This window comes from Nannobrachium achirus (genome assembly GCF_963921795.1).
Source record: "Nannobrachium achirus genome assembly, chromosome: 2".
Classification (NCBI taxonomy): Eukaryota; Metazoa; Chordata; class Actinopteri; order Myctophiformes; family Myctophidae; genus Nannobrachium; species Nannobrachium achirus.
Window position 1 is genome coordinate 37,155,958 of NC_137811.1, and position 20,000 is coordinate 37,175,957.

At 41.7% G+C, this 20,000-nt stretch overlaps 1 protein-coding gene across 1 annotated transcript in view; it reads right to left on the reverse strand.

The window, feature by feature from the left end:
* Positions 1-4,884: 4,884 nt before the first annotated feature.
* Positions 4,885-20,000, reverse strand: part of phf1 (PHD finger protein 1) — a gene marked incomplete at both ends in the record, with an annotated part of 18,171 nt that continues 3,055 nt past the window's right edge. The window contains 11 exons of the mRNA XM_080749787.1: positions 4,885-5,284; positions 5,563-5,649; positions 6,694-6,809; positions 8,221-8,299; positions 11,615-11,746; positions 14,395-14,462; positions 14,962-15,085; positions 15,493-15,561; positions 16,943-17,038; positions 18,003-18,151; positions 18,611-18,705. Coding sequence (XP_080605913.1) covers positions 4,885-5,284; positions 5,563-5,649; positions 6,694-6,809; positions 8,221-8,299; positions 11,615-11,746; positions 14,395-14,462; positions 14,962-15,085; positions 15,493-15,561; positions 16,943-17,038; positions 18,003-18,151; positions 18,611-18,705 — 1,415 coding nt within the window. The remainder of the gene's footprint in view (positions 5,285-5,562; positions 5,650-6,693; positions 6,810-8,220; positions 8,300-11,614; positions 11,747-14,394; positions 14,463-14,961; positions 15,086-15,492; positions 15,562-16,942; positions 17,039-18,002; positions 18,152-18,610; positions 18,706-20,000) is intronic.

Sequence of the window (20,000 nt, forward strand, 5' to 3'; positions counted from 1 at the left end):
GGGACTGTGACTGTGTGTGTGTGTGTGTGTGTGTGCGCGCGCGTGTGCGTGCGTGCGTGTGTGCGCTCTTCCCAATAAACCATCTATCTTTAGCCTGTGGAATGGATTTCATGTTCGTGATTATGTTTTGAGAAAGTAGCAAGCCTAAATTGCAGCAAAACTGTACAGACTTCAGGCTACTTTATATTAATCTCTTAAAACTCCAGCACGCTACGCAGTCGGGAACGCAAGAAAGGCAGAAACGGGGAGCGAGAGAAAGTGTGTAAAAAGTGACTTACGGTGCATTGTTTATTGATATGGTAAGGGTCGGGGGTTAAGTGGAGCCATGGTTCCTCTTCAGATAGTGACACATGAATTCACTTTAACGTTTACATAAGCATAAGGCATTGGTTCTCAAAGTGGGGTCCTTGAGGAAGGTCCAGGGGACCCCTCACCCCCCAGCTAAATGATGGTTAGGGACCAAATGGCCAGAGAGTGTAGGCTACACATGGACAAATGTAGAATGACCAAATGTAGCATACAAATGGAGTGTAAGCTACAAATGGACAAATGTGCATGTAGGCCTAGGCCTATCCATGCACTCTCTGAGTAAATTAACATTGATTTTACAATATAAACGAATTGGGGTCACAGAGATAGAAATACCATTAAAGCCTTAAATGGTTGTCAAACTGGAGGTTGGGAATCACTGCTAGAGCCGCAAAAAATATCCTCTTATGGGGGTCCCTGGCATACCTTTTAAAATGGGGTCGGAATTTGGGGGTCCTCATGACATGAAAAGGTTTGAGAACCACTGGTGTTCATAACATAAGCCGGTTCATCATCCCACTGTCTTGTGTTATCATTTTCCCCATAAAAAATTATTGCCACAAAAATGGTGGTGATTAAATGCAACGCCTCACGCAGACAAAGCAGACAAACCTGTTGAAGGCATCTTCATGAGCACGGTCCAAAACATGGCATTATCATGATATGCCACCGCCAACACGAATCAAAGCATCCCTCCCTACTTTGAATACCAGCAAATCATTGTCAGTTTGTCAATTGTGATTAATCCAAAAGTTCCCTGCAGCACGTAGGCCTAGTCATTTTGTTTTAGACGCGTCCAAACTCGAAACTGTATCAAGTGAAAACTAAAGGAAACTGTCCATTGACTGTGAACCTTGACTTGAGCCATAATGGCGTTCCTGTGTTCTAGCCCTGGGCCTACCTGCAGTGGTCTCAATCTCGACATGTGACTACCACCTGGTGGTTGCAATCAGCAATTGCAGAGAAATAGTAGCTCTAGTCTAATACTCTGTTTCACAAACACTGGGTCGGGGCCCATTTGTGGGTCGCAGACACATTTTAATGGGTCCCTTAATAGTTTTTTCACACACACACACACACACACACACACACACACACACACACACACACACACACACACACACACACACACACACACACACACACACACACATATATATATATATATATTTTATTTTATTTTATTCACAAAGTGAGATTGTAGATCAGCTGTTTTCACTAGCTTGGGTCCCAGGCAAACGTCTGATCTTGGGAAACAGTGGTCTGCTTTGAAATATGGTCACTTCAAAATAGACAATTTCTGTGTACAATAACAAACAATATATTTGATAATTAAACATCCTGTCTGTGTCTATACACAGATATATATCCATCCAACGTTCATCCATCCATCCATCCATCCATTCTGTCTGTCTGCCTGTGTATATCTGTCAATTTCATAGACACTGTAATTTTTTGAAGACAAGTGATTTTTTGTTTTGTTACCATGTTTTTTCTTTTTTAATTTTCCATGTTACATATTAGGTGTGTAAATGCAGGGTATACATGTACAAACATAATTTTCCAAAAATACATCAAACTAAACATGAACTTGACTACAAAACAGAAATAGAATATTGTCTCTCCAGAAAATGTTCTTCCTCAAGTTCACATTCCTTATTTCCTCCAGTTTTGCTTTGTACTAATCTGGTTGAGTTCCATTGAGAACATGAGCTAACAAGCACTTGAAGGGCATAGTAGACGAACCATTGAAAACACACAAATACATTCATTATTACCATCATCTAGGACAGTTCAACACACCCTTTCTAATCAACTACAGTCAAAGTCACTGAGGATTAAAATGGAAATATACATCATTTCAGTTTCTTGAAATGTTTGTAGTGTGCAGCTTTAAAAGCTACCACATTTCCGTAGCGTAGTGCTGAGATAGTGTAATTCAGAAAAGAAAGTCAACATTAAAATAAAGATTCAGGGTTTTGTATTGAAATGATTCTAACAGTAGATTAAACATATATATTTTTCAACATAACAGACTACAGGTCGTTGTGTAGTTAAAATTGACACATTCAAACATGCCAGTTTTACCGAACAACTTAACAAATTGCTGAAATAAAATTCTGTATAAAATATAAACTCTGAAACTTGCACTACAGTGTTACGGATTTGTGCAACCTGCTTTAACAAAGGCGTCTATAAGCCTAATTCCCATTTACTACTGAAAGCACATCTGTTAGTCTGAGATCAGACCGTGACCTCTGGAAACAAACTTCTGTAAGTTATCGTAGATCGTAAACAAAGTACCATGGTTTCGTATTTGAGTTAGGAATTGGGCCTAATAATAACATCTTTGCCTGTATTGAAATATGGAAGATAAGAATTGACTCATTTTAGTCTATGACCTGATTTTGAACAACAGCAGAACAGTATGTGAGCTCTTATGTCTTGACCTATCACTGAGTTTGTGACAATTAAAAAAGAAACACTCATCCAAAGCTGAAACAATAGACCACATGTAAAATCCCTTTGTTATTGTTGGTATAGATGAAATTACAACACCGCAATGGCTTTATTCCAGTGTGTTACTCTTTGCATTACTGTATGTGTGGTAGGTGCATACTAATGCAACAGAGTAGCCTTGTCTGAAGAGGGGATTCTCACTTGAATGAGCAGTGTTTGTTTGGGTTCCAACATGGGATACTGTGTTAAATCTTGGGTATTACGCCAACATAACTGTCTTGCCTTACTGCCCAGGATGATTATGTCAAAACATTCAACATTCTATCCACCTGTTTCCGCGAGAATTTACTGTAGCATTATTTGCGGGACACTTCCGGTTAACAGCAGACATATAAGCTCACGTCGCGTCGCAGATGCAACCGTTGTGAGCATCTAGATTACTCTCGGCTGCGGCGCCGGAAGCTGCCTGCACATTCTGCGCAATGCACGATGGGATGTTGGAAAGTTGTGGATAGAGACCTTAGATAGAGATATGATTAAGCACTTCCAATATAAGGGGTATATTACAGTACACTGGAATAGGGCCATTAAACAGTACTATGATGTCTGTTTGGAATGCACAATGTAGATTTAGTTTCAAATATGTTTTATCATCACCGGTGCACGTATGTTGGCTACTGCAGATGTATTTATTCATCAGATGAGGAAGAGCCACCAATCATCCAAGAGCAACACGATCTCAACTGTCCCTTGAGTGGTCGACTCAGGTAGGCACTATGCAACCACATCAAAAATAAAATAAAGTCCTTTGATCATAACAATATATTGTGAATATATAATTCTATCTATAAAACAAAAGCCTCCTTGTGGCTTCTAATTCTAATACATATATAGTAGTCTAGATGTAAGTTATGTATGACAAAATCTTATGTAACAAACTGGTAACCCGGTAGTAACATACAGTATGTATATAATCTCTTAACAGTGTAGAGAAAGAAATAAGTAAAACTCCAAGTAATTTGTTGTTTTTGGGTCCTTACTGAAATAACATAAAACTGAGGAGGTAGTCAGAAACTGTGCGAATAGGCCTTTATTTAAATCCCTAAAAGTGCTCGGAAATTATGTGTAGGAGAGATGCATGAGCAAACTATCGTCATGCCCTTGAACAAGGCACTAAAAACCCCAATTTCAGTGACCGACAGCAGAATACTGTGATCTGGGCAGCTACCCAGTGTGAAAAAGTAGAAACACTCAGTACCCTACCCTACTTTATTGATATGTGGCAAGTGATAAGAGATTGTTAACGTATGATGCAAATTAACAAAAGCTACAACACTTTTTGTCCTTTTGTGAGCAATTAAGGCAGCCAAGCCACTATCATTCTATTTCCTCTGTGTTTCAAGCTGACATCGATCAGCGCTAATTTGCTGGGCTCATTTTCCCACTGAGCTCAACAGGAACATTAGCCGAAAGGCTGATGAATGAACAATCGTAAGTGTGACATCTGATGGAAGTAGTGTTGCAGAATGGCTGCAGGCTGTTTGACTTGTTTGTGACCTCAATATCCATTCACTAATTGCAAATTGTTGTAATATACACTATGGGCCAAGACGTTGATTTTCAAGTTGGGGTTCACATGCTTTTTCATCAATTGATTTATTAACAAATCACTTAATTAAGTATTAATCTTTTGTATCGACTGTTGTGGGCCATGATGGTTCATTTGGTCATTAAGGACATTCAGAGATTCTACACAAAGTGTCCCAAACAACAACAAAGTGGCAGAGTGTTTATATATTTCTCTGTCATTGTAAAATATGATAAATGCGAAGGCATATTCCAAAGGTAACAGTACAAATATAAGAGAAACACTAGCAAAGAGGGGTTCTAGTAACAAGTAGTAGTAGTGATATTATAATCATCTAGAATAGAGGCGATGATATGAGAGCAACCTGGATTTGCAATATGTTAAGATTTTGTTGTTTTGTTTTGCTTTGTACTTCAAACACCACAGCACTACAGGTACACATTTCTGTGGCAACTTCAAAACAGCCACTGAATCTGCTTTTCTCTTTCCTCACCTTTTTTCTTTCTTTCTCTCTCCCTCTTTCTTTCTCAGTACACGTTTACGTTCCCCCACTCCACGAGGTACTGCACTTTCCCGTCCGGCGTGACACGTCTCGCCAAGATCCGCACCGCCTCCCCTCCTCCCCAGCTCCTCACCGCCGGCCCGTCCCCCCCCATCCCCATCCCGCCTGCTCCGCCTGCTCCGCCTCCGCCGCCTCCGCCGCCTCCCCCCCCTCCTCCGCCTACTCCACCTCCTCCACCCGTGCTGGCCTGGTAAGGGGCCAGGTCACGCAGGAGGAGGGACGGACAGGGCTCCAGCTGCTTCTGGCCTGCTTGGTGGTGGTGATGCTGGTGGAGGTGGTGGTGGTGATGGTGGTGGTGATGGTTGGCATTGGAGTTGGGAGAGTAGGGCACGCAGGGTGGAGGCACTCTGCAAGACTCCTCCACGCTGGAGAGACAGACGGGGACGTGGGGGAGCCATGAAGGCATGGATAGAACGAAGGAATATTAGCTCATTGAGTTACAGTATGTTCAAAGGATGGAATGTTGGTACAAGCTTATTATATTGAACTAAAACTAACTGGAGATTAGAACTAGATGGAGAGGGTGCACATTTGATGTGCTCGTGTTTTCCATCATATATAATCATACAAACTACCTAAATAAGAATAAATAAGGTTGAATATTTCAGCATGCAGAAATGTTCCGTCTTTAAATGATAGAAACCTATTGTAGTGGTGTAGGGTCCTGGAGAGTGCAGTGTTCCCATTGTAAGTGGGGTGGTAGAGGGCAAACATCCTCTTAGGGGGAGAACTGCAAAAAGCATGTGCAAATTATTCAATACAATGTACATAGGCATCATGAAATTACCAAAAATAATACACCAGAAAACTACTATGTTTCAAAAGAAAATACATTTGATAGATATTTGTCTAAATTAACTTGTTCATTTAAAGAAAGTTTGTATGGAAGAGTTTGGGTTGTGTAGTTACAAATATTGCTGAGATATCCTCAATCTATGCATAAAATACAAAACCAGACAACATTACAACATTACAACAATTTGTAATTACAGTGTAAAAAACATCACAAGGATGCAGCTGGGACGTATCATCAGTGATGTAGCCTGGGGTCGACGGGTGTTTCGGGTCTCGCAACATCATACACCCTCGCCCAGGTGACCCAGCCGGGGTTGATCAAGTCCCGACTTACGTCCCAGTAGCTATCCACGATCAGTCCTATTAGGGAAAGACAGGGTCACTCAATGTGCAGCACCGGAACTACTCTGCCAGGATTGGGGAGCCATTCTGGCGCGTGGAAGAACTAGGCTCTATGGGTTGACTCCTGGCCGGGCTCCTCCTACGTCTTACCAGGTCCTCTCCTGCTCTCACCAGGTTCAGAACCTGTGCGTTGCACCAGACCCCAATCCAAACATTCCATTCAGCTGCTGCAGTTGAATGGCCCTCCTAAAGGCCTCACCGTGGATTTGTTGGGCTTCTTCCTCACGGAAGACACATCAAATGAATGTGAATTAGGAAGAAGGTCCAGATCGGAATCACTGTTTGTTATTGCCTGTGTAAAAGAACGCTGATAATACTATCAGTCAGGATTCGTAATTTTTGTCTTTGTTGCATGCTAAGAGAGTAACTGTGAGACCTGTTTCACTATGCAATGTACAGTAAGTCAACGTGGAGATCTTTTGGATTCTGGATTATACATTTTGAGCAGCTATTGCAGATATCTCGTCAATATTTAGAGTTGCATCATGTGCAACACTTGCCATTCAAGCCCTATCAACCAACTAGCCAAAAACACTGCAGAAACAAATGAACCACAAGATAAAGTACTCATCCTCACCCCAGGTTCAGCTCCTCTTCTGACTTCCTGGAGTTGTAGAGGCTGGCTCCTCCCATGTAGCCATGGCAACATGGCAGCAACTCCATGGGGTTGGCAGGGACTGGGGGTGGACAAGGCTGGGTACAAGAGGCACACACACTGGTACGGCTTGTGTTTGGATGCCAACATGATCACAGGAGCCAATGAAACATTAATACCTTAGTGGTCGGTCATGCATAAAACAATCACAGATACAATCACACAAACTGCATTTGGGGTATTCAATGTGAGCAATGAAAGCACACATGAATAGTATACTGTATATATGTATGTGTGCGTGACGTGTGTGTGTGTGTGTGTGTGTGTGTGTGTGTGTGTGTGTGTGTGTGTGTGTGTGTGTGTGTGTGTGTGTGTGTGTGCTGTATATATATATGGTTTACAACCTAATATACACCATCATCACCATAGTGTTGCCTATGGTTGAGTATCAATACTACTGCATTAGATACAGTATGATAGATGTAGGTAAAGGTCCCATCCAATGGCTCATCAGGCATAGCGGTAGGATGTCCTGTTTAAATGGATCGCTTCAACTTAGGCAGCTTTCCTCAAGTACAGGCTCACGGACCGTGGCAAGCAAAAACATCAGACCATCATCAGAACCATCACTCAACGGAAACGTCAGTATAGGCGGGATACGCCTTTAACGCTGTAGCATTCTTCATCGCTGAAGTGTGACATACGGTATCACGCTAGCCTGTATCATTTTCCTGTTCTGGCAATGCCACTAGGGCGGCAGATTATTATTATTCAGAGGCTTTATTCAGTGTCTGTGCCTTTAAATGGATGTGCTCCGTCAATGCCGCACTGTCAAGGTGCCAACACCACCTGGCCAAACTGTAATCGACTGCAAAGTGCAGTTGGAAGCATGCCCAGGCTACACATATCAGCATTCTTTCCCAACTCGCTTTCCCCCGCTATTACCGACCAGAAACCCCTCCAACATGGCCAAGATTAGCGTCAGTGATGGGGCTACAATGGGCCTGCATGTGCCTTAGTTAAAATAGGATTGCTCTGTAATGCATATTGTTTCAGGATTACTGTACATGTGCCCATGTATGAAGGAGCGTGTGGTATAGTGTAGGAGGATACAATTCAACTGTATTCACGGTTAAGAATACAGTGTAAAAATAGTAACCGTGACACGTGATGTTGACTGATTCAGTGCGAGCTGCTCGGAGTTGGGTTTGATGGTGGCGATATGTGCTGCCTTGAACTGCAGATATTAATAAAATACATTAAGTAGGCATAGACTACAGTATATACATTTAAAAAGATAAGCTTTCATTGACCATGTTACCGTATCTGTAAAGCATCACCCTCTGGCGCTGGCCACAACGTGCCAGATAGACAGACCCATAAATGGCAAAAATCCATCATTGCTATGCTGCACTCGGCTTTGAAGCATACTGTACACAAGTGACGAGAGCCTCTACACAAGGCCCCTACCCCACCACACCACACCCCAGTTAGAGTGGAAGCACTGACCTGTGTTTCCATGATGCGTCGCTTTGATTTACGGGACTCTGGCCCCCCCGCTCTCCTCTGGCAAGGCAGTGACAATGGGCTGAAGTACGGGCCACACACACACGCGCACGCACGCACGCACGCACGCACGCACGCACGCACGCACGCACGCACGCACGCACACACACACACACACACACACACACACACACACACACACACACACACACACACACACATACAGATAAATAAGCACACATGTAAGCACGCATGCATGCACTCCAACAAATAAACACCACACACGTTCAGTATGCATGCATGCATACAGTACACTTAAACACAATACGTTGTTTCTCAAATGGGGGTTTTTCGTTATCCCTAAAGGGTACCATGAGAGAGAAAGTGGAAAATGGAAGAATTCAAATTTAAAACATTGATCAACTTTGTGAACCTGCTGATCTGTAGTGTAGGGTATTAATCAAAAAATATGACAAGCACAATTGTAATTGAATAGTAAGCAATATTAATGTACACATTATTTGAACATATTAACATCAAAACTAGGATTTCTTATTTGTATAGTTATAAGATGGGTTATTATCCAAACAGCCCAAAACAAACTAATTAGGGTCCTGCTTAATCTTCCCTATCAGATTCACCTCACCACTACTCACCAGTTAAGAGTGGGGTGGCTCAGAGTAGATGACAGAGTACAGCAACTTGCAATGGGCCTGGTGTACAAGATACACTACACCACTAAGATACCCATGTACCTGGCAAAATACTTTATAAACATTAAGGACGTCCACAATTACAACCCCAGAGGCAGCGCCACAGATCACGTTCAACCCAAAGTCAACACAAACAAAGGGTCAAACCCGTTCTTCTGCTATACAACCAAAATGTGGAACGCCCTACCGAAGGCCTTAAAGGAGTGTGGTTCCCTAGCATCCTTTAAAATCGCCCTGAAAAACCACTTACAGGCGGCAGCCATTTGCAACTGGCAATAACAAACCTAGCCCAGCCTCCCCTGACCCCTCTTTGTATTTACCTATGTATATATTTTTTCTTTTACTATATCTACTGCATAGTACTGTGTTCTATCCGTCTGTCATTCAATGTTATATGAGATACTTCAATGGTTTCCTGTGTAAATAAGCACGTAAATAAGTGCTTTCCTAGGATCTCCTTTTAGTTGACCTTGTACCAGTGAGCTGTACCGTCATGAAACTGTACCTTTTTCTATGCAAACTTCTAATAAAGTCTTCAATTAACAACATCACATGTTGGCTATGGTTTTCTCTTGCCGTTTCTAAGCAAAATATTTAGGTGCTTCAGTGCTTCAGGATTCAATCCCCGGCCGGGTCATACCAAAAACTGTAAAGATGGGACACAATAATGCCTCCCTGCTTGGCACTCAACATCAAGGGTTGGATTGGGAGTAAGTCCCTGAGACATACGGGCGTCATGTCCAGGGGGTGTACTTGTACATCAAGCTGCCTAACGCTACAAAAACAGGAGATAGGCTCCTGCCCTATGGGCCTCATGGCTCAGCAAGGCTTACTTAGTAAAGAGGGTGCTTGGATTCGGAACTCAAGGAAATGGAGTAATGATGCCAAAACAGTTTGAGAACCACCACACTAATACACTTGCACCCAAACACTGAGTAAAGAAACACTCACAAATAAATGTGCAAGCACACAATCATACACTCAGGTTGAGTGCACAAACACAAACACAGACAGTGCTCCCATGAATAACCTATAATAGTGCGGCAGTGTGTAAATGAGATTTGTGCAGTGGATTAATACGCATTTGACTCCAGTTGTGAATTCATAAAGTAAGACAAAATACATGGATCTAGTCCAAACATCACGGGTAACCAAGTTGAACACTATTATTATTATTATTATTATTATAACCAGTAAGACTCCCTAATCGGGAGATAAGCGACCGTTGGTCGCTTATCTCCACAAATATCACAGCCTCCACCTCTCACGTCATACGGGCAGCCATAGTTACACCTGGAATGTTGAATCTCCATATATGGAGATAACCTACCCATCACACAAAGTCTGACCTCACCAGCCCATACCTGGGCATGGACGACTTATATCTCCATATACGGAGATGGCCATATATGGAGATACGATGACATCACAGAGTCCACAGCTGATGATGTGGCGTGATGTCATACAATACACAAACAAGCCCTATATAAAGGGGCAATTCTCACCAGGGAAGAGAGCATTCCCCACTAGCTGAGTATCTTAAGATGGTTGGATGTGATGATAAGCCACAAATAGGCCAAAAGTTTGTTTTACCAATTATCAAGACATACGGGCAGTTGACAGTTTGCCATTGTTACTCATTGAAGTTGAATCTCCATCTGAATCCCTTTTATGCCCATATATGGAGATCCCTGCTCTGAGTATCTGACATCACTAATCCCTTTTATGCCCATATATGGAGATCCCTGCTCTGAGTATCTGACATCACTAATCCCTTTTATGCCCATATACAGTATGGAGATCCCTAACAGAATCCATTTTATGCCCATATATGGAGATACCTGCTCTGAGTATCTGACATCACTGTGATGTCACCTGTTTATGCCTAAATATGGAGATCCCTGCTCTGAGTATCTGACATCACTGCGATCTCACCTGTGATGTCACAGTGACACATCACCTCAGTATCTGTGATGTCACAGTGACACATCACCTCAGTATCAGGCGTTACACGTATACATTGAGCAGGGCAAAGGTGTGACGTGTGTGACGGACGGACGGACGGACGGACGGACGGACGGCCGGTGGAGGTTTTCATACTAAACTGCGACCTTACGGTCGCAATTAATTATTTGTGTCCCCAACTCTCCTACCTTTCCAGCTGTGACTGATTATTTTCTGGTAAAATGTTAAGTGGCAAATCTGTGTATTTGCCACTTCCCTACATAGTTACATGGTTATTCTAGTGACCGGAATATTTGCAACATCTTGAGCCTGGGCTCTATGGCTTTGACCCTCTGCGCTCATTATTCTTGCCTGCTTCTGGTTTGGTGATCAAGGGATTTAAGATTATACTACTGTTGCAGTGTAACTGGCTCTTGAAAAGAACGCCAGCTTAACAATTACAATTTAAAGGATATAAGAAGAAGGAACAGTGTGAAGGAAATCGTCTGTAAAGACACACATTACAAACGCACACGCATAAGCACACATAAGTGCACACATGCACGTTGGATTTCTCTTTTAAAAGAATATTCGTCACTGATGAATTAATTGTCACATGAAAATTGCATTCTTTTATTCCTAAGTTAATTGTTCATGCATAATGGCGATATGCCTGGTGGGAGCCCTGGAGCTCATATTCAGATAAGAGTTGAAAAGAGAGCCATCGTCCTTACTCTGACCTTCTGCGGTGTGTGATGTTGATGGGCGGCTCTGTTATGAGGGGGGACGAATCAGACGTGAGTGGAGGCGGAGCTCGGACCTGGAGTCCAAACAGACATTTCTTCTTCTTGATCTCCTTCCCGGAGACAAACCTGGGTGAAGCAATACAAAAACCCGAAACCACAGAAACAAATTACCTGAGGTTTGTAGTTACACCTTGTAGAATGCAGACATTAAAACGTAAAGAATTTGCCATGACCGGAGATTATTAGGTTTTTTTCCCCCTGTATGTCTCTGGATCTGTCTGTCTGTCTGTCTGTGTGTTCGGGGCTAAAGTCGCAAATGGCTGGACCGATCAGCATCAAACATGTTGGCCAGTAGGCCAAGGATTTAACCCTCAAATATTTTTCCAATCCATCAACAACTATGCTATTTAGTTTTTGTGAATTTATCATCTCACTCACTGCCCCTCCAGGCTATGGGAAACAACAAGTATGAAGTGGAACTAGCATACCGGTATTTGGTATCCATCTGTATGGTATCTACTGCAATGAGATTTGCTTCTTGCAAGAGACAGCGTGTGTAATTCAAAACAACTGACAGACACAGACACAGTACCTACGACACCCCACACCATGAAAGAGAGCGGCAGAGAGACTGCTACACCCAGGCACGTGTACATATAATGCATCTGTAAAAGGTGCCCTCTCCAGACCATGAATGCAGTTTTTACTATGGTGAAAGAAATACAAATGCCCACTTTCCATGCCATACCTGAAGACAGCATTCAAGATAATTGCCTTGTGCAAACTCTATTGAACTTGAATGCAGCATATTATGTTGAAAGAATTGCCCTCTCTGTGTAGAAATCCATGCCGTACCACGCCATCTCCAGTATTGACTTGATTATGCTTAGTTCAGTGTGGTATCAAGCACCGAAAATAGCTGACCTCCAAGACCTCTTGGAGGTCTGCTATTTTCACCAAAAGGCCCCTTTAGAAATTTCAGCCTCTCTAACGTTCTCTGCACGTCCCTGGCTACACCCACTGTCTGTCACGCATATGTATGCGCCCTGCAACACAAAGAGCGAAAGACAGACACAAAGACTGCAGTACTTATGACACGTGCGCATGTGTACACGCACACCGTTCAGTAACCTGAAAGCCTGCCAACTTTTCAAATACGTACATACCTCCACCACTCTAACATTTGAGCTCCATTACTCAAACAATTTCTCTATCCCTGGACGACAGGCAGCATTACACTCCAATAACACCACACTTACAATTACATCTAAGAACACATTATCAATACTTATTACTACAGATTCGTACATGAATACAATCCTGCCATGGGATGTACCCAGTCATTTTACACAGCCCTGGGTAGAACACGTGGCCTGGTGGAGATCTCAGCTTCCCTTACTCGTTAATTGTGTTTTTGTTTTTGTTCATTTAATTCATACAAACTAGTGCAGCACCTGTTAGGTGTGACCAATGTTCAGAACGTGTGCCTGTTCGTAGTCGGACAGTTCTGGAGAACTACTAAACCAATCGTCTTCACACTTGACATTACACTTCCTTCGGTCCACAGCAATACAGCCGCCATATTATGTGAAGGTGATCGAATGAATGATTCTCGAGATATGCCAAGGACAGGCATGCAGACATACATACTGTACAGCGACTCCTGGAATGTATAGATGGACTAGTGCAGGCCTGTATTCGCATGTCTGTTTCTTTATGGACACGTGTGTGTGGTATTCGTCATATATTCTAGTTTTGTGTTAGTGAAGTTGTGTTGTCATTGTGTTAGTGTTGTGTAGTTGTTTTTGTGTAATGTAGCAGTGTAAAGGAGAGCCACACACACACACACACACACACACACACGCGCACACACGCGCACAGTCGCACACACACACGCGCGCGCGCACACACACACACACACACACACACACACACACACACACACACACACACACACACACACACACACACACACACAAACACACACACACACACACACACACACACCATTGTGTGATTTATGAATAGATAAGCAGTAAAGCGCACATGTTATTTCACTTCTTAAAATTAAAACATAATCTTTGGAAATGTAATTAGACGGTAATTCAGGATGTAACTGGAATTAGAAGTGCTTCCAGAAACGTGCCTTTTCTAACCAGTTGAATGAAAACACTTTTCAATATTAATTTAAAATTAATTAAGTTAATAATTGCAACTTTAAATTGTTTCCATGTCATCATTACTCTTTTACCACCAACAGAGAACACATCACTAATCAACTGTTCAAAAATAAGGATCCCTAAACTCAGTCTTACAGAAATGTCAATGTTGAATTGCAGGAATCACAGGGAATCCTGTTTTGCGGTTAAAAGGATAGTTCACCCCCAAAATGATCATTTTTCCTATCGATTACTAACCCAACAGACTTGAATTCATGGATATTCTTTGTTTTTGTCGCATTCAACCAATAATTTGAGGAGACCTTTTGTGTCTCCATAGGGAATAAAGCAGGCGCTTTGTGGCTCGGGAACCACTGCTGGTCATCAAATTAGGAATGCGACGAAAATAAAAGCAGAAAAAGTCATTTTGGGGGGTGAACCATTCCTGTAAGTCTTTTACAAAGACTCAATCTTACCCACTGCAGTTTTCGGCTTTTATGTCCAACCCTCACGCATCAGATATTAAGAAGTAAACCACTATTCAAAGGGCACTATTCATCAAATCCAATAATGTGTGGCCTCTGTTTATTCTTCTCATCGTATGCAGCGTCTTACCTGTCCTTGTGGGAGTTCAGAGCATTGAGCAAATTGTGACAGCGGTCTTGCCTTGGTGTGTCAGAGAGCTGGAGAAATGAGAATGAAAAGTTATATTTACACAGAGGATGGCAATCAGACAGAAAACCTTAGAGCACACAATCATTTTTTACACTCACTGACAAGAATATGGAAAATATGGAAAATAACCTGATGCAGCTGTCATTGTGGAGAAGTACGTGATTGACTGCCACCATATGTCATGACAAACATTTGCCTTTGAAAATATCTTACAGGAAACTGCCAATTAGTTTATGAATTCAGACAATGACTGAGAAACATGGTCACAAGAATTTACTTTATTCTATAAAATTGGCCATTTTGAGTCTTAGTTCTACTGCTTTTTATAGCCAGCGCCATACATATTGATTGTCCCAGAGTATAGGAACATTTAGATATTTTAAAATAGAGTCTTCTTTTCCTTTACTGTCATAATGAGTGGCTAATGGGCTCTCAGTTGTTAATACTAAACGGCTGGCAGAATTTCACGTCATTTCATCATTGTCTTAAGTGTGGAAATATCAATACCTCGCCGAGAAGCAGTGACTCCCAATTCTCATTGGTGAAGGACAGGATTTCATGGTCAAAATCAAAGTATTTCCTCTTGCAGCACAGTGAGAGATGGTAGAGCACCAAATGAGCCAAATCCACCCTGTTTTATAACAGAGGAAAACGATAGAAAACAAAAAGTTAACAAAAAGATCACACGATCAAATGTACAATTAAAAGGCTGTTTGACTTTAAAGCTCATTCATTGTTTTTTTGTTTTCAACAAAATGTACGTTGTAACAACATGGTATAAGTTAAAGCATGAACTACCATGCTGAACAATAACACAATGACCATAATTAGAATTGTGGAGGTTTAAAAGTGACTTCACACTCACTCACACACACACACACACACACAAACAAACAACACATGCTGTTTGGTACACATACTTCACAAATAATCCTCAACCTATACTACAACATAGTGTTAAGTAACTAAACTGGTATTATTCTCTTTCAACAAGCTGTGTAAATAACGTGATGTTGTGCATAATGATGTAGAGCTCACCATGTCATGGGTAATCTTTGGATGGTCTCTAAGCCATTGGCACAAACTGAGCACTGGAACTGGTAAAACCTAAAACACGTCCACACAGTAGTTTGGCAACACTTAACAATGAACATTTTCTAGTGTATTAGAATGTGCATTAACCTGTGGAATCTTTGAACCATATAACAACTCTGTCAGCGTTCCACAAAAATAGCATTTGCATTATGCTGCACGAAAGGTTCACGCATTTGAGAAAGATGAGCATTAGAGGAAAGGAGGGGAGTTTTTTTTTACTGGGAGCTACTATAGTGTGACTTCCCCTCCTTTTCTCCTATGTACGTATTGTTGTCCAGCACCTGAAAAGTTTTTGTTGGGATGTGCGTGCTTCCCCCCCTTGGAATCAAACAACATACATGTTTTGGTAATTAGAAAAACTAAAAATTAGGTTAACACAGGTTTATATAAAATAACCAGACCCTGGTAAAGTAAACCATTAATAGTCCTAACAGGAAAATTGGGTTGGAAGGCTAAGGAAGTGTCTCCATGCAGTTTTATATTTTCTGAGATATTTGACTTTAATTTTACAAAGGAAATGGCAGTCGGATTGGGCTGAAACCTTGTATTGCCCAAATACTGAGTCATAGGTCACAGACAACATAGACTAGCCCCATGAAGTCCAAGATCCACATGAAGTCATGGTGTTATTAGATAGTTGTTTAGTCTCAATTCTACAATTGTAATGTTTTTTTTCCCTTGAAGTTCCTTGAATCTGTTTTTAATCTCTCCTGCATAATCATTTTGTCTCTCCTTCCTATATAACTGATCTTGGTACAGGTACAAATAAACCATTACCACAGTAATAGACTGGTATGCCTATCCCACCATTAAGGCCGCTACACCCTGATATATATCGTCATGCGTGACACTGAACCGGAGAGCTCATATCGCAACAACGGTGTACTCTAGGCATTAGTCTTTTTATATGCATCTGTATGCTGAAGGTCATTGGAAAGATGAGGAAACACAGCGGCGGCACATGCTTACTATTCCAACTGTGAACTCACTCTTCCCTTCCTCCATCACCATCTCAGCAGATGTTGCAACAAACACGCCTCATTCAACCTGACTGTCAATCTAACATTTAATCCCTCCCAATTTTGCGTCATCAGACTCGATAGAAACACGGTGTCAAGATGGGTGTAAAATCCGGTCAGATAACACAGAAGATTAATGAATGACAAAAATAATTTAACGGAAGGCTATGTTTTATTGCACGCATGAGACGCAGACTATGGCAGGGTCATCATTTGTAGAATGTACTCTGTATAGACTACTATCAGTCATACGTCTTATCGCCTTGCAATAAATGTGAAATATTGTCCCTTAGTCTTCATATGCCACTAACCTCCTGCACATTAAAAGTACTTGATTCTAAATCTGAAAGAAATATTAATGGTGTTTAAGTTACCTGTCGCCATACAGCAAAGGTTTGGTTAGACACTGTGTGCAAGCTTCATGGAACCACTGACCACAACTTCCACACTGTAACATTTTCAGATTCCACCTGCAATATAAAATTAGAAATATGATACACAATCCTGCTGGGTAAGCATAAGGAATCTGATTTCTGTGGGTCACCTAACAAGATTCTTACGCATGATGCGAGGAGTATGAATTGCGTTTAGCTCTAGATGCATCTACTGAACAGCATGTAAGCTTTGTCTGCTCTGGCTCGAAGAAAAAAGGGTATTGCAGACATAAATCACAAAATATTTGCATAAACTATTCACAGTTGGTTTTACCCTACTTTGGTGCCACATGTTTGGGATTGGCCACACAGGGCAATGTAATGAATACAGAATATAATGAAAATGTCGCCAATCACAGAAAAGAATTTGAGATTTTTTCTTTTTCATAATTAACACAATACAAATGACTTGCAAATAGCTAGTATTTGACCCAGGACTGAATCAAAAGAATCTCAAAAATGTCTAGAGCAGGGGTTTTCAACAGGGGGTCCGGGACTCCTAGGGGGTCCTCAGAGTTACAACAGGGTCCTCCAAATCATTGAGTGATAGAAACCTTTTTTTTCTCCTTTTTTATATTAACCACTTGAACCCTAGCGTCCATATTCTGAGAACTTTAGCCAAAAATAGCAGATCTACAAGTTCACAACGCCTCGCGCAGCGAAGCATTGTGAGCTTGTAGATCGGCTTTTTTTGGCAAAGAGGTTTGGTGTAGAGGGGAAAAAGAGCAGACTAAGTACAGAGTGAAGGTAACGTTTATTAGGACCTAAGTATTGACGGTTCAAGTGGTTAAATATCTGAAAACACAAATTGACATGAATCCAAAATACACTGACGATTGTCCTGTCAAACATGAAACTATATGGAACCTATGATAAGGTAGTGGGGGTCCCATGCTTCATCTCTCTCTCAACTAAGGGGTCCTTGGCCTGAAAACGAGCATTACTAAAGGGTATACAGTATGTTCAAACTTTAAGTGGCCTAATACACACTGTCACTCACTCTCCAGGCCCGGCACAGTAGCAGTAACACTGTTGCTGATTGGTCAGGTGCTGCTGATCCCAGTCTAAAGACGACAGCTGATATGGTAGGCGGAGTTTCATGAAATGCATGAGTCGGGCAAAGCGTCCTCGCTTGAGGGCCCCGCCTCTCTGAAACACGTTTTGGACAAAAACCCATTGGTCAGTGACCCCTCCAATCACAGTCATGTTAGAGCAATTTGAGGCCGATTACATTTTGGAGGAAACAGTCCAGAAAAAGCAATTTATCTCTGTCTATTGTAGGTCAATTGTGGGAGACAGCGTCTGAGACACAGAAATATGGACAATGAGATACAGACATTGACTGATTGACAATTAACCAGGGTGCTTTCTCATCTCACATCAACAGAATTGGAGCACGTGTGATTGATTGACTTTAAATGGACTCCTCTTGACTCAGACGCAATGTAGGCCATATGATACTGAAGTCAATACTGTCCAAATTAGTGTGGTTACCCACACACAGGAATGGTAAGTTGAAGTGAAACCTGATATATTTGACTGGATTTCCCCACATGTCCATACTAAATGTGTTTTTAATGTACGAGAGGGAGAGATTAGGAGCCTGACCTTGGTTGCAACTGCAAAGACACATTGCCGACATATCCAGGAATCGCTGTCAGCTTCTGGTTCAATGGTTGGCGTGTGACACTCTGGATGATAACCTGTTATGGAAGGAAAGGATAGAGCTTGAAGGACAGAGAGAAATAGTAGCATCATGCTGTGCTCTATGCTAATTTAGATGTTATTTAATTCAATTGTGACATTGGTTGTTATTTGTTGGGCAGAAACCATATACAGTACGATTTTCCATATTTCAACGTTTTGTTTTTTTCCCCCATAAATTAATTATCTTCGTCGTTCAACAATGCCATACAGAAGTAGCGAAAATAGCTGATCTACTAGCTTACAAAGCGCCCCAACGAGACGCATTGTGAGATTGTCGATCGGCTAATTTCGCCATTTGTGAAACATTTTGAAAGTGAAATTAAAAGTGGTTAGGAGAGTGTAGCAGCTGGGCTCAACATGAGAGCTCATGTTTAATATGTCATCGATCGGATCTGTGAATTTAACTATTATTGGAATTCTCTAATCTCATATTTTATATTAGAAATCTTCCGATCATGATCACTGGCCGATCGATCAGACCATCTCTATTTTATGCATTTCTATTTCATTAATCTTTTTAGTATAAAACAGTAGTCTAAATGGACATATTAAGCAGAGGTTCTCAAGTAATGAGCCACCTCCATTTTCCGGTAAACAATAATTTATTTGTTTGGATGTCCTTGTTGGTGGGTGTCATTTCTATGACTTCTTGCTGTGATTTGACAGCTGCGGTTCCATTTAGGATTAATAAAGTACATGCGTACATCATCTTACCACATCTTGTGTCACCTTACCTTATCACAGTCCTGACACACTTTAATATCCTAAGATCTAAATGTCTTTATATGCAATTGTGGCAGCATCCAATATGTTAGACTTAGTAGCACAGACATAGAAAGGTAGACGCCTCTTCCGGCTGGGGGTTGCTGGTCCAAGACTCCTGGCAAGCCTCCCAATAACTCTACGCAAGCCTCCAGAATTCTGAGGCGGGGCTCTTGGGAATTCTGAAGGACGCTTCCTTGTGCGTCACAGAATGGGAAGCTCGGTAGTCCAATCAGATGCAGGACTGGCAGGACTCCCTCTTTCCCATTGGAGGGGGCAGAGTGCCTTCCGCAGTTCCAGTTATGCACTTCCGCCAGAGGTGTTTGACCAGTCGCGCTAATGAACTGCAGCGGCGGAGGAGGTATCTAGCTTTTTATATCTGTGCTTAGTAGGATCAACATTAAAGCAATGTTTAACTTTGATAGAAACTGTGGTTGGATAGCTACCTGGCCATGAGCTAAGTCTGAATATTGTTGATCATCTTTAGCTGTGCTCCGTGAGCGAGGAACAGCAAGTAAGGATTTCTTTC